The following is a 10451-nucleotide window of genomic DNA, read 5'->3' as shown; positions in this document are numbered from 1 at the left end:
TCTTTGTAAAGTCCATGGTGGAAATTGCTGTGAGAAACTGAGTAGCTCCTGATTGTTAAAGTCATCCACCTGGGGTATTTCTGTGAGGAGGAGCACAAAGTAATTTTCTGGGAAGTTTACTCTCTCTCAGGTGTATAAAATTCTGATGTTGGGGTTGGTTGGTTCAGCCCAAAAGGAGCCCTCCTAGAAGCAAAAGGAGTCTCTCTGACTGCTGGCTGTCAAAAATGTGTTGCTAAGAGAAACACGTTCCTGAGAGACATGCGCTGCTGAGAAGGAGACACCAAAGGACATGCATTGCTGAGAGACACTGAGAAGCATGCACTGCTGGGAGAGAGACTAAGAGACTATTGGCTGAGAGAGATTGAGCATTATTCCTGAACTTGAGTTGTAGCCTGGTGCTTCCCTAATAAACCCCATAATCTGTGAGTTCTGTGTGACTACTGCAGCGAATTATCAAACCCAGCAGGGTGGTGGTGGGTGCTGTGGGAGGAATGGTTGGTGTCAGGATTGATGAAAGGGGTGGAGGGAGGTGGCATGTCTGGCCTTGCAGGAATAGACCTTGTGCTACCGATGGTGGTTCTGTCTTCCTCTTGTGGGATTAGAGGAGGTCAGAAGATGCAGCCTCCCTGCCCCTTTGGCAGTTGGTGTCAGAAGTGGGATTAGTTACAGTGGCTACAGACACATAGAAGCATGGGACTCTGTAAAAGAAAGAGCGAAGGGGCCTGGCAAGTGAAATTTTTGATTATTAGGTGGTTACTTTGGTTGGTGTTACCTATGAAAGGAGGTAATTGATTCAGAGGCTAGGGCTTTTGGTTATAGCCAGCCAAAGGCCCAAGGCCATATACATAGAATGGGACAGTCATCAAGGTGAAAAGATGAAACTGCAATGTCTTTAAAAGGATTATGTGTTTTGGCTTATGTGCTTATCTGAATGTACTACAGGGATTGAATTTTCTCTTACCTGCTTGTACATTAGAAATGATTATGGGGTGTGGATAACAGAGAATGTGTAAATCCACTTCCAGCCAATACTTAATTGGATATATTAAAAGGGGAAATATAATTTGCCCAGCAGGAACACAGGTTTTGTTTCAAGCCCTATGCTTAGAGTATAGGAGGCATAGGTAGAAAACCTGAGCCCCACCCAATACTACTGAGGGAACAGAAGATTTGCATTTGAACAAGGACCTGAAGAGGAAAAAAAAATTGACTGGCTCTTTGAATTTCAAGCAAGTAGACAGGTTTTGGGTGCATTGAGGCAGGAAAGTCATGATCCATGAGAGACACCCCTTCCAGGACTGAAAGTTAAAGGAAGCCAGTGAGTAGCAGGCTTATATGTCACTTACTTGTGACCACCTGGGTCCACTTGAGTGGAAATGGGGGAAAAGCAGCAAAGAAGAAACGGGCTGAGTTTGGTACTCTTTGACCTAGGCCACGAAGGCTGGGGATGAGAGGAAGGGCTGGTTGGTCTGAAGTGCAATGAACTGTGAACCTATGGACATTGAAATAGTCCCTGAGGACTGAGGATGTGAGAGAAGGTACTGGCTGGCCTGAAGTGAATGGAAGGGTGTGACTCCCAATCTTGGCAGCTGGTACCCATGACCTAGATGAGATGGCTAGGGCTGAGCTGACCAGAACCCAACCAAATGAAGAGGAAGATGTTTGACACTGATCTGGTGTTAAATCCTGCAATTTGATGGCTTGGTCTGGGCTGGACTTTGCTTGTTTATAGATGCAGATGCCTGAAGTTTCCAAGCAGAACAGAAGATTCTCCAGAGAGAAAGGACCATGCTTGTCTCCTCAGAGTACTGGTTTGATAGGTATGGACAAATTAGAAATTGGCTGTTTAAAATGGGTGGAGATAAAGGGTTGAAGTGGCTGGCTTACAGGCTTTCATGGGTTATTCTTAAACTGATGGTGAAGGAGATGTTAATTTCTGAAGTATAAAAGGGATAATGGCTAGAAAAGTCAGGGGGGTGGTCTGTGGTGTAGTAAATTACTGGTATGGCTTTTCTAGCCATAAGTCTTTGTAAACTCCATGGAATTTGCTGTGAGAAACTGAGTAGCTCCTGATTGTTAAAGTCATCCACCTGGGGTATTTCTGTTGGGAGCATCACAAAGTAATTTTCTGGGAAGTTTGCTCTCTCTCAGGTGTATAGAATTCTGATGTTGGGGTTGGTTGGTTCACCCTCAAAAGGAGCCCTCCTAGAGGCAGAAGGAGTCTCTTTGACTGCTGGCTGTGAAAGATTTGCTGCTGAGAGAAACACACTCCTGAGAGATAGGCACTGATGAGAAAGCAATGCCGAGAGACATGCATTGCTGAAAGACACCAAGAGACACACACTGCTGGGAGAGAGGCTGAGAGATGGCAGGGTGAGAGAGAATAAGCATTGTTCCTGAACTTGAATTGTAGCCTGGTACTTCCCTAATAAACCCCATAATCTGTGAGTTATGTGTGGCCACTGCAGTGAATTATCAAACCCAACATGATAGAAGAAACTCACTCTTCCAGTATTCTTAAATTTTCTTTTCCAATATGATCGTGCTTGGTTCAAATACATAATTGCTGTTAGCTCTAGGAACCCTGCATACTTTATTAGTAGCATTCTGCAAAGTAACTTTCAAAATATTTAAGAAATCTTTCATGGTAACTGGCAATATGAAAGAACACCCTGGGTTGTACTGCCATTTCTGTCCCCTTTGGCACCTAAACATTAGTGAGCTGAAATGGACTGGTGCTTGCCATTTTGAATTGACCACATATATGGTCTACTATACTAAGAATGAAATATTGAAGAGTAATGGCATTGTTTTAGTTGTCAAAAAGGACATTTCAAGATCTATCCTAAACTACAATGCTGCCAGTGATAGGATAATATAATATGTGTTAGTGCCTAAGGCATCTGACTGCTAACCAGGAGGCTGGTGGTTCAAACCCAGCAGCCACTCCTTGGAATGAAGATGGGCCAATCTACTTGCATAATGATACAACCTCGGAAACCAAAGGAGGGGTTGCTATGAGTCAAAATTTACTCTACATTAGTGAGTTTGGTTTTGGTTTTATAAGGAATTCCAGTTAATATGACAATTATTCAAATTTATGTACCACTAATACCAAAGATCACTTGACTGCTAACCAGAAGGCTGGCAGTTCAAACCCACCAGCCACTCCTTGGAAGGAAGGTTGGGCAATCCTACTTCTGCAGTGATACTGCCTCGGAAACCCAAGGAGGGGTCGCTATGAGTCGGGGCTGACTCGACGGTATACAACAACAACAACAACAATACCAGAGATGAAGTAATGGAAGATTTTTACCAATTTGTGCAGTCTGAAATTGGTCAAACATGCAATCAAGATGTATTGCAAATATTGATATTTGTAATGCAAAAGTCAGAAACAAAGAAGGATCGGTAGCTAGAAAATGTGGCCTTGATGATAGAAATGATGCTGGAGATCACATCATAAAATTTTGCAAACCAATGACTTATTCATTGGAAATACATTTTTCAACCACATAAATGGTTACTATTCACATGGGACTCTCTATGGGATACACAGGAATCAAATTGAATACATCTGTGAAAAGAGACCATAGAGAAAATCAATATTTGTCAGAACAAGGACAGGGGACAACTGCGGAACTGACCATCAATTGCTGATATTTGAGTTCAAGTTGAAGCTGAAGAATATCAAATCAAGTCCACCAGAATCAAAGTATGAGCTTGAGTTTATCTCATCTTAATTTAGAGACTATCTGAAAAATAAATTTGATGCATTGAACACTAATGACCCAAGACTGGATGAGTTTTGGGATGACATCAAGAGCCATACATGAAGAAAGCAAAAGATATTTTAAAAGACAGGAGGGAAAAAAAAAAGCTAAAACCAAACTGGATGTCAGAAGAAAGTTGGAAAATGGCTTTTGAACATAGCTAAAGAAAAATGGAAGAAATTATGAAATTAAAGAGCTGAACAGTAAATCTCAAAGGTCAACTCAAGAAGATAAAATACTATAATGAAATGTTCAAAGACCTGGAATTAGAAAAACAGAAGGGAAGAACACTCTTGGCGTTTCTCAAACTGAAGGATTGGAAACAAAAATTCAAGCTTTGAATTGCAATATTGAAGGATTATACAGACAAAATATTGAACAATACAGGAAACATCAAAAGAAAATGGAAGGAATACGCAGTGCCACTGAATCAAAAATAATTGGTTGATGTTCAACCATTTCAGGAGGTAGCATATGATCAAGAACAAGTGATATTGAGGGAAGAAGTCCCAGTTACACTGAAGGTACTGGTGAAAAACATAGCTCCAGGAATTGATAGAATACCAGTTCAGGTGGAAGCAACACTGGAAGCACTCACTTGACTATGCTAAGAAATTGGGAAGACAGCTACCTGGACAAACAATTGAAGGACTTCCTTATTTATTCACATTCCAAAGAAAGCTTGTCTCACAGAATGCAAAATTTATCAAACATTAGCATTATTATCACACACAAATAAATTTCACTGAAGATAATTCAATAACAGTTACAGCAGTACATTGACAAGGAACTCCTAGAAATTCAAGCTAGGTTGAGAAGAAGAAGTAGAACAAGAGATATCATTGCTGACGACTTATGGATCTTGGCTGTAAGCAGAAAATCCCAGAATCATGTTTATTTATGTTTTATTGACTATGCAAAATATTCCACTGTATGGATAATGGCAAATTATGGATACCACTGAGAAGAATGGGATTTCAAGAACATTTAATTGTGCTCATATGGGACATGTACATATACAGTGAGAGAGTCATTGGAACAGAACAAGGGATACTGCATGGTTAAAACCAAGACGTGTGCATTGCAGTTGTATCCTTCCACCATGCTTCTTCAATCTGTATCCTGAGAAAATAGTGCAAGAAGCTGGACTATATGAAGAAGAATGTGATATTAAGGTTGGAGGAAGAATCATTAACAGATGACACAACCTCACTTGCTGAAAGTGAATATGACTTTAAGCATTGATTGATGAAGATTAAAAACTATAGCCTTCAGGTTGGGTTACACTTTAATATAAAGAAAACAAAAATCCTAACAACTGGACAATTAAGCAACATCATGATAAATGAAGGTTGAAGTTGTCATGGATTTATTTTTACTTGGATCCATAATCAATGCCCATGGAAGAAACAATCAATAAATTAGATCTGCTGCCAAAGACCTCTTTAAAGTGTTAAAAAATGAAGATGTCACTTTGAGGACTAAGGTGCACCTGACATAGCCATAGTTTTTTAATTTACTCATACGTATATGAAACCTGGATAGTAAATAAGGACATCCAAAGAAGAATTGATGCATTTGAATTATGGTGCTGGTGAAGAATATTGAATATACCGTGGACTGCTAGAAGAAAGAACAAATATGTCTTGGAAGAAGTACAATCATAATTATCTTTAGAATGGAGGATGATAAGACTTTGTCTCAGGTACATTGGACATGTTGCCAGAAGCGACTAGTTCCTGGAGAGGGACATCATTCTTGGTAAAGTAGATGGTCATACAAAAGAGAAAGACTCCCAATGAGATGGATTGACACAGTGGCTGCAACAAGGGATATCATTGCCGATGACATATGGATCTTGGCTATAAGCAGAAAATTTCAGAAATAATTCAGGGCTCAAACATAGTAAAGATTGTGAGGATGGCTCAGTGTCAAATAGTGTTTCATTCTGTTGTTCATAGGGTTGCCATGAGTTGGAACTGACTTGACAACACCTAATAACAACAACTATGACAACTGCAGACACATGATATCTTTATTTTACATGTTACAGTGCATCAGTCAGGGCTCAACCAAGAAGAAACACATTAGTTATTTTTTAATGTACATTATTTCATATAGCTATGTAGGTAAATGCTTAGTGAATGACTGAAATGCATAAAAGTATAAAAGGGGTAACAACAGAGCTATTACCTGCAGGAAACAGTGACAATACCAAAAGATAAGAAGTATAGTGAAAAGTTTGCCTTATTGGGGGTCACGAACGTTATGGACAACTATTGGAAGAACACAATAAGAAAGACAGAAATTCAGAGAAGCGATGGGAGGATTTCTACTCTGGCATCACAAAGTATAGTGCACACTATAGAAAGATGAGTTTGGAGCAGAGAGAAAAAAGCTTAATATCCAGCATATACGAGCAGCTCTATGGTATGGTTGGAAAAAATATTTGAGGAAATATGACCAAGAACATTGAGAAAAATCACACTACCTGAAGTTCTTTCATATATTCCCTTCTGTGAGCTCTGATCATTTTTTAAAATCTTCAGCATCTGCTCATGAAGAATAAAGGACCCAAGATGCATTACCCATTTTTGAACAATGCTCTCACTTAAATCAGTGGTCTTCAGCCTTGGCTGCTCACTAGAACCTCCTGTGGGGGCTTTGAAAATCTTCTAGATCACCACACACCTCAGTCTAAACAAATCAGAATCTGTCATGGTGCAACCGAGACATGAGAATCTTCAAATTTCACCAGTGATTCCAATATGAAGTCACATTTGACAACAAATAAGAAGCATTATCACACCTAAAGTGCATAAGTAGATAAGATAGATATAGATGTTGTATGGAAAATAGGTATAAACTGTGGAAAAGCTGGTAGAGCGCATTTTTTTTTTTTTTAATTTCAAGAAAGTTGTGAATTACACCAGGATGTCTGTGTCATAGATGGCAAATACAGAAAGCTTCACAGGTGTCCTAGGACTCAATTTGGCATATGTCATGATGCATCATGAATTCCAGAAATCCTCAGTTCCCCCCAAAATAGGCCAAATAACCAATTGGATTGAAGTATCAAGGGAAAACAATTAGAATGACAAAATATATGACCAAGGAGCGTGCTTTCTAGCTCCACATGTGTGGTTTTCTGCCTATTCTAATCCACAGACCATAAAAGATGCCACAGATATTGACACTATGATGGTCTGCTGAGGAAATTTTTCAGGGCCCTCTTGATATCCTTGTTTCTCAGGCTGTAGATGAAGGGGTTCAGCATGGGGGTGACTACAGTGTACATCACCGAGACTGCTGCACTACTCCTGAGAGAAGGTGAGACAGCTGAACTCACATATGCTCCAATACCTGTCCCATAAAATAAGAAAACCACTGACAGGTGAGAGCCACAAGTGGAAAAGGCTTTATACTTCCCATCTGATGATGGGACTTTAAGAATGGAGGAAACGATTTTAATATAAGAAAAAATGATCCCTGAGACTGGAATACCACCAAAGATGGCACCAATAAAATACACTAGTATGCTTTTGGTGGTGGTGCCAGAACAGGCAAGGTTGAGGAGCTGAGAAGGATCACAGAAGAAATGAGGAATTTTCACTTCCACGCAGAAGGTAAGTTTTGACACCGTCAAGCAATGCAGTTGAGAGTCCAAAAGACTGAGAAAAAAAGACACCAAAACCAGCAAGCCACATAGATGGGGGTTCATGATGACTGGGTAGTGAAGAGGGTGACAGATGGCAACAAACCGGTCATAGGCCATAATTGTCAGGAGTAAATTGTCCATACATGCAAACAAAAGGAAAGAAGACAACTGAATCAGACAGTCAACATAGGAGATGATTCCATGGTGTGTGTGGATATCCATAAGCATCTTTGGGATTGTGGCAGAGATGAAACAAATATCAGCCAAGGACAGGTTGAAGAGGAAGAAATACATGGGTGTGTGGAGGCGTGAGTCAGAGCTCACAGCCAGGATGAGGAGCAGGTTCCCAAGCAATGAAACCAGGTACATGGACAGGAACATTCCAAAGAGGAGAGGCTGCAGTTCTGGATCTTCCGAGAGGCCCAGGAGTAGGAATTTAGAGACACGTGTTAGATTCTGTGGTTCCATGTTGCAGAAGCACCTTTAGATAAGTAAAGAAAGGTTGGTAAAAGGAAACAAGAGGATAAATACCTAGCTTTGTGTCTATAGTTTGAATTCAGGAAATTCACAAGTAAAACATTCATATACTTAAGACCATAAGCCTCCCCGAGTAACATTTCTTAGTTGTGACAAAGCCATTCTTCCTAGAATTCTTTCCTTGTTAGTTTCTATGTTATTCACCATTTTCTATGCAAACCCACATTAGAGACACTCAACTGAAGAATGTTAGAGGATCAAAGACATTTACAGGTAACAAATTAATAAAGAGAGTAAAATAATGAACTCAAAAAGAAGCATAAGACTTCAGTAGACACAAAACAAGTGAAGAGATCAAAGCAATATCAAAATCTTCCCAACACAGACAAGTGCAGGACCAAATGGCTGCACCGGGGAATTCTACCAAATATATACTTAGTATGTAACACTTATCCTTAAATATTTCCAAAAATAGAAGAGGAGATAACTCTCTAACTCATCCTATGAGGCTAGCATCACCATGTACCAATCCAGACAAAGACTCACAAGAAAAGAAAACTACAGAAGAATATCTCTGATAAATATAGACACAAAATTCCCAACAAAATCAAAATGTTGTTGTTATTGTTGAGTCAGACCCAACTCATAGCGACCCCTACTTGGGTTTCCGAGGCTGTATCACTACGGAAGTAGATTGTCCAACCTTCCTTCTGAGCAGTGGCTGGTGAGTTTGAACTGTCAGCCTTCTAGTTAGCAGTCAAGTGCCTTAGGCACTATGCTATCAGAGCTCCTAACAAAATACTAGCAGACTTAATTCATAACCATATTGAAAGGATTATACACCAACATCAAGTGGGATTTTTCCCAGGAACGCAAAGTAGTTTCAACATTAGAAAATCAGTCAATGTAGTGTACCACATCAATCAAAGCATTTGAGGCAGAGAATGATTTTGACAAAATTCAACGCCCACTCCCCCCATTGTTATTCAATGTTTTATTGAAAGTGCTAACTGGAGCAATTAGGAAATAAAAGAAAAGAACAAATTGGAAAGGAAGAAGTAAAGCTATCTCAGTCTGTGAATAATGTTTTATATGTTAAATATGGGCAATCCCTGGATTATGAATGAGATCATTCCTATGATGCCTTTAATTCAAATTTGTAGGTAAATTGGAACAGGTGTATACTATTCTTATTTAGCCTTCAATACAAGAAAAGGCTAGAAATCTTTTCCATGATTTAAAAGCTGCATAAGTAGCAATGGAAGGTAATTGTGATAAAGAATTATTGACAGTAGGGGTTGTTTCAACCATTTCAAAATGAGGGAAAATTTATATAACATTAAATGGCATTTAGGAGTTGTTTGAAAGTCAGAGGTTCTTAATACAGGGCTTGTTATTTGTTATTATTTTTAGGTGGCGTTGAGTCAGTTCTGACTCACAGAAACTCTATGTGCAACAGAACGAAACAGTGTTTGGTCCTGTACTAGTACTGTACCCTAAATAATCCACAATAAATGAATTCAGCAAAGTGGCAGGATATGAGGTCAACACATTAAAATCAGTTATGGTTTTATACACCAGAAACAAACAATATGAAGGGAAATTGGAAACAATTATATTTACAAGAACATCTGTAAGAATAAAATATCTAGGAATAAATTTAACTGAAGACTTGCATACTGAAAACTATACACATAACTGAAAGAAATTAAAGGTCATCCAGATAAATGGAAGGACATTCCTTGTCCATGGATTGCAAGACTTATTATTGTCAAGATGTCAATACTACTTAAAGCAAACTGTAGATTCACTGCAACACCTGGCAAAATCCCAACACTTTTCTTTGCAGAAATGGAAAAGCTAATCTTCAAATTTATATTTGAACTGCAAAAGGCCAAGGACTGCAAAGGATCAAGAACTTCAAAATGCCAAGAATAGTCAAAGCAATATTTAAAAAGAAGAATAGAACAAAAGAGCTCACACTTATAATCTCAAAATCCATTCTAAATCTACAATAATCAAAACAATCTGGTACTGGTATAATGATAGACATGTAGACTAATAGAATAGAATTGAGAACCCAGAGATAAGCCCTTATATGTCCAGTTGATTAATTTTTGACAATGTTACTCAGTCCATCAGATAGGAAAAGAATAGTCTCTTTAATAAATGGGTCTTGGAACAACTGGATTATCACATGCGAAAGAATGAGATCAGATGCATAACTCACACCATATGTGAAAACTAACTCAAAATGCATCAAAGACCTAAAAGTTAGATTTAAAACCATAAAACTCTTAGAGAAAAACAGGAATAATGCTTTGGGACCCAGTTTTCAATAACAGATTCTCAGATATGACACCAAAAGTAAAAGTAACAGAATATAAAAAAGATCAATGAAATCTCATCTAAATTAAAAACCTCTGTACCTCAAATAACTTTATTAACAAAGTGAAGAGATAATTTAGAAAATGGGAGAAAAATTTTAGAAAACATATATCAGATAAAAGTTAATACCCAGAAATATAAAGAACTCCTACAAT

The 10451-nt window shown here is 38.6% G+C and overlaps 1 protein-coding gene across 1 annotated transcript; it reads right to left on the bottom strand.

Annotated features, from left to right (window-relative positions):
• Positions 1 to 6969: 6969 nt before the first annotated feature.
• On the bottom strand, positions 6970 to 7950 carry LOC103212426 (olfactory receptor 7E24-like). Its single transcript, XM_007958403.2, has one exon. The coding sequence runs from the start codon at positions 7897 to 7899 to the stop codon at positions 6970 to 6972; it is 930 nt and encodes a 309-aa protein (XP_007956594.1). The 5' UTR covers positions 7900 to 7950.
• Between the last annotated feature and the right edge of the window lie 2501 nt (positions 7951 to 10451).

Source organism: Orycteropus afer, unplaced genomic scaffold (assembly GCF_000298275.1).
Source record: "Orycteropus afer afer isolate SDZICR_OR568_19922 unplaced genomic scaffold, OryAfe1.0 scaffold00960, whole genome shotgun sequence".
Lineage (NCBI taxonomy): Eukaryota > Metazoa > Chordata > Mammalia > Tubulidentata > Orycteropodidae > Orycteropus > Orycteropus afer.
This window is presented reverse-complemented; position numbering and strand designations above follow the sequence as displayed.